The sequence below is a fragment of the Poecilia formosa genome, unplaced genomic scaffold, assembly GCF_000485575.1.
Source record: "Poecilia formosa unplaced genomic scaffold, Poecilia_formosa-5.1.2 Scaffold976, whole genome shotgun sequence".
NCBI classification, from domain to species: domain Eukaryota; kingdom Metazoa; phylum Chordata; class Actinopteri; order Cyprinodontiformes; family Poeciliidae; genus Poecilia; species Poecilia formosa.
The window spans coordinates 52,744-57,818 of record NW_006800915.1 but is presented as its reverse complement, the minus strand read 5'-3'; the positions used below and the strand labels follow the sequence as shown (position 1 = coordinate 57,818).

Genomic DNA, 5,075 nt, shown 5'->3' with positions numbered 1-5,075 from the left:
TTCATGACCAGAACGAAGGAAAAAAGGTGAAAATCCAGTTGCTTCATGAAGAGTGAAATTATAAGCCACGTTGTGGGGCATGTTGGTCACTCAACACAATGTGGGAGCTAGTTCAGATGGACCACATGTGGAGGTGTCACTTGATCGTATCTGGGAGTGGACCCTGGGACCTGAGCGGGCCAACCAGTCCATGACTGAGATCTGCACCAGACGGAGGACCGAAGGGAACAGACGCCGGTGCAGCTGTTCCTGGGCTGCCGCCCATTTCCCCTAGACATTGCTTTAATAAATACCTCTAAAGGGCTTAAAATGGTTATTGATGTTGTGTCCTCCAAGATTCTTGTTGTGGTCATCTGAGCTGAGCTGTAACAGAATCCAAATCGTGTGATAAAGTCATCAAAGAGTTTCCTGACTGCAGTTTTCCCAGATTTATCTTTGGTTGCATATGCTTGTGCGTATTTAGTGAAGTGATCCATGACAATAAGTATACATTCTTCACCTCCTTTACATTTCTCCAAGTGCAATTAGTTGATGGAGATCATCTCAAATGGTGCAGGTGTTGTGATAGTCTGGATGGGTGATTTAATCACTCTGTTGGGTTTCTTCCTTCTTATACATCGGCACACGTGGGTATTATGGTGCTCACCGCAGACCCTCACAATACTTTTGGGCCTGCCAGGTCTGAGAGGCAGGCCATATTTTATCCAATAAAATATGACTTGATAAAATAAATTTCTAGTTGCTAATAACTGGTGGCTCAATCAAACTATCACACATAACATCCATCCATCTATTTTCTATACACCCTTGCCCCTAGTGGGGTCGGGAGAGGTACTGGCGAAAATTTCGGGTGAGAGGCAGGGTACACCCTGGACAGGTCACCAGTCTGTTGCAGGGCAACACAGAGACAGAAAGGACAAACAAGCATGCACACACATACTCACACCTAGGGAGAATTTAGAGAGACCAATTAACCCGACAGTCATGTTTTTAGACTATGGGAATAAGCTGGAGTACCTGGAGAAAACCCACACAGGAAGAACATGCAAGCTCCATGCAGAAAGACCCCAGGCCGGGAAACAAACCCAGGACCTTCTTGCTGCAAGGCAACAATGCTACCATTGTGTCAGGGCTACAAATATTTGTTGTGATCTGTGTTTTCTGTGCATTTATTTTGAGGTTTNCAGGTGCTGACCCAGTATCCCAAAACATAAAGAGTCTGCAGCCTGGCTTGGATCTAGAAATGGAGTTGATTGTACATTCCCCAAGTTCAGAATATGCAGTTTATCTGCATTACATATCATTTTATACTTTGATTTGTCTTATTTGATTTATTTATTTATTTCAAACAGGTTTTTAAAAATAAAAAATAAGCAATCTGTAGGACAATTGGACAAAAAGTTTTTAGTTTGACATTGAAGGTTCATTTTGTACATTTGTTGTTTGGAAAGCCAAGTTTTTATGCTCATGATTAATTTGTAAGAGCAATAAGAGAGGGTCAGCACTTCCTGTCTCAACAACAGGTTAAGCAGAGCAGTGAGTGTGGGAGCCGCATGTCCACAGACACCCAGGTTGGTTCTGAGAACCGAAACAAGAACGAGTCGGGCCTAAAGGGAGGTGCTCTTTTCTTGTTATTGTGGCTGCTGGTTTACTGACCTTGCCAAAAAGAAACCAAGCATTCCACCACGGATTATTGGATTCGATGACTTGGGTCTTGCGTTGTATGGAACCATAGTAGATCTTGGCATAGCTGTGAACAAAAGAGGAGCCATATAAAAGGTGTGCTCATCAGGTTCCATAAGGTCTTTGTTTTTTTTTTTTACCTTTGCTTCAACCCACCCATCAGTTTTTCCAATGACATCTCCATATAGATTCCAGCCTTGAACAATGCTCACTGCTAGAGTTCCCCTTGAGGCGTGCAGAGGGCAACAGTTAGAGGACAAATCAGGAGTAGATCCCTCACAGTGTGGCTCTTCGGGTGATTTCTTCAAAGCATTGTCCTTCAAATACTGCTCAATAGCAGCTTTCACTGCTGCCTTTAGGAGCTCATTCGGCATGAGATGATAGAGAGATCGAAGGGAGTACGAAACAACATCTGGATGTTCTTTCAGGCTCTTTAGCCAGTTCATGTAGCCCATGGAATCATTTTGGAAAATTGAAAACTCCCCCAACCAACCATTTCCTCCTGACACCTCTGTGAAGTGCTGGTGGAGACCAGAGCTGAAGTTAGTGGCAACGTCCTGGTTTTTTAGGACACTAATGCAAGAATTCGGGACACTAGAGAGTTTCGTCTTCCCCAAGCCAACAGCAACACCCATAGATAAACAGGTGTGGGTCTGGGTGAAAGAACAGAAAAAAGATTTTTCAAAAAGCTGCTTTACACCAGATATTAGCATAAAGACCCAGACACAAGCAGAGAAGAATATGTTCATGTAGAAATTCTTGGAAATTAAAATGGACAAAAACAAAAAACAAAAAAAAAATCACATCTAGAAATACTTAAAGTAGGTTATTGGAAGTGATGAACTTCGTATTTATGAAGCTTCATGTATTTAGTAATAACAGTGGTAATGAAAGTAGTTTTAAATTCTTGCTGGTACTATGACGAAAATCATCTGTGCCTCATTGTGCAAATCAAAACAAATAAAAACATTAATGTTTTACTGTACTGTTGCATACCTGTATGGATAACACAGAAGGTAGAAACACTTCACAATGGGAAAAATATATATATTCTGCCATACAGGGTGGACAGTAGTTACATTTATATCTATTGATGTATTTACAATTTGTCTAAATTGTCCTTTAAATTGTTTACAAAACCTGAACTTTACTTTTACTTGAATTTGTTTTGATTAAATTTACTCACTTACATTTGAAGTCATATCCATTAATGAGTAAAAATGTTGGAAAATAATGTCCCAATAAAAATACACATATTTTGTGTTGTTTTTTCATTTATAAATGTGCTCATTTACATTACAGCGTGACAAAAACACGTTTTCATTTTGTTTGTGATGAGCTGGACTTTTTGTCTCATAAAGTAACTAAGTTAACATTTTAATGAGGTACTAAGTGCAAATGTGTATCAATAACAACTGTAGTTTTACTTGAGTAGCCTCGAATATTAATGTCAATGTCAAAATTATTTATAGCACTTTACAACAGGTATAAAACTGCACCAAATGCTGTACAAAAACAACACAAATGACAAAACAGAACACAAAACTATACGTCAATTAAATGCCAAAGAGTAAAAATGAGTTTTAAGAAGCGATTTAAAATGATTCAGGCTGTGGGCAGATCTAATCTGGAAAGGTAAGTTATTCCATAAAACAGGAGCAGCAACAGAAAAAGCTCGATCTCCTTTCCTCTTAAGTCGAGTTTGAGGAACTGTCAGTAATAACTGATTATTTGATCGTAAAGTTCTGGACACAGACTGGAAATTTAAAAGGTCCCAAAGATAAGGGGGGGCTAACCCATTTAAAACTTTAAAAGTNGTAAAGTTCTGGACACAGACTGGAAATTTAAAAGGTCCCAAAGATAAGGGGGGGCTAACCCATTTAAAACTTTAAAAGTTAACAAAAGAATCTTAAAATCTATTCGATAAAAGACAGGCAGCCAGTGTAAAGATGCCAGAGTTGGCCTTATATGGTCATGCTTCCTGGATCCTGTGAGAAGCCGTGCTGCTGTTTGTAATTAATACATCATTACGTATAAAAACTGTTAAACAATTTTATATTGTAGCATGTGCAGTAACTTCATCTTCAGTCACACTGTTTTATTTCTTTTTTTTACAAATTAGTTATTGTTTTCTGCACTTTTATCAGGTCTTGATTTCGCTTGAATTAAATATTCAGTGACTGCTGTTTTCCCGGTTTTTATCCATCCATCCATTTTCTTCAGCTTATCCGGGGTCGGGTCGCGGGGGTAGCAGCTTAAGAAGGGAGCCCCAGACTTCCCTCTCCCCAGCCACTTCTTCCAGCTCCTCCGGGGTAATCCCAAGGCGTTCCCAGGCCAGCTGAGAGACGTAGTCCCTCCAGCATGTCCTGGGTCTTCCCCGTGCTCAGAACACCTCACCAGGGAGGCATCCAGGAGGGAGCCTTACCAGATGCCCGAGCCTCAACTGGCTCCACTTGACGTGGAGGAATAGCATCTCTACTCTGAGTCCCTCCTGGATGACCAAGCTTCTAACCCTACCTCTAAGGGATAGTCCAGACACCCTGGAGATAAAACCCATTTCGGCCGCTTGTATCCGTGATCTTGTTCTTTCGGTCATGACCCAAAGCTCATGACCATAGATGAGGGTGGGAACGTAGATCGACCGGTAAATCGAAAGTTCCCTCATTCTTCCCTCATTCCTGAACAAGATCCCCAGATAATTAAACTCCTCCACTTGGGGCAGGACACCACCCCCGGATCCGGAGAAGGCACTCTGCCCTTTTCCGACTCAAGACCATGGCCTTGGATTGGGAGGCACTGATCCTCATCCCGGCCGCTTCGCACTCGGCTGCGAACCGCTCCAGCGAGAGCTGCAAATCACAATCTGATGAAGCCAAAAGGACCACATCATCCGCAAAAATCAGAGATGCGATCCTAAGGCCACTAAAACGGATCCCCTCAACACCTCGGACAAATTCTGTCCATGAAAGTAATGTAATGAACAGAATTGGTGACAAAGGGCAGCCTTGGCGGAGTCCAACTCTCACCAGAAATGAGCCCGACTTACTGCCGGCAACGCAGACCAGACTATGACACCAGTCATACAGGGACCTGACAGCCCGTATCAAAGGGCCAAGGTACCCCGTACTCTCGGAGAACCCCCGGCAGGGCTCCCTGAGGGACATGGTCGAACGCCTTCTCCAAGTCCACAAAACACATGTAGACCGGTTGGGTGAACTCCCAGAACCCCCCAGGACCCTGCTGAGGGTGTAGAGCTGGTCCAGTCTTCCATGACCAGGACGAAAACCACACAGCTCATCCTGAATCCGAGGTTCGACTATCCGACAACCCCTCCACTCCAGGATCCCTGAATAGACCTTACCAGGGAGGCTTAACCCTACAACACAACCCTA

The 5,075-nt window shown here is 42.7% G+C and overlaps 1 protein-coding gene across 1 annotated transcript in view; it reads right to left on the bottom strand.

Annotated features, from left to right (window-relative positions):
- Positions 1-5,075, bottom strand: part of LOC103132261 (perforin-1-like) — a gene marked incomplete at its 5' end in the record, with an annotated part of 8,479 nt that overhangs the window by 1,180 nt on the left and 2,224 nt on the right. Inside the window, 2 exons of the mRNA XM_016667253.1 lie at positions 1,657-1,750; positions 1,840-2,336. Coding sequence (XP_016522739.1) covers positions 1,657-1,750; positions 1,840-2,336 — 591 coding nt within the window. The remainder of the gene's footprint in view (positions 1-1,656; positions 1,751-1,839; positions 2,337-5,075) is intronic.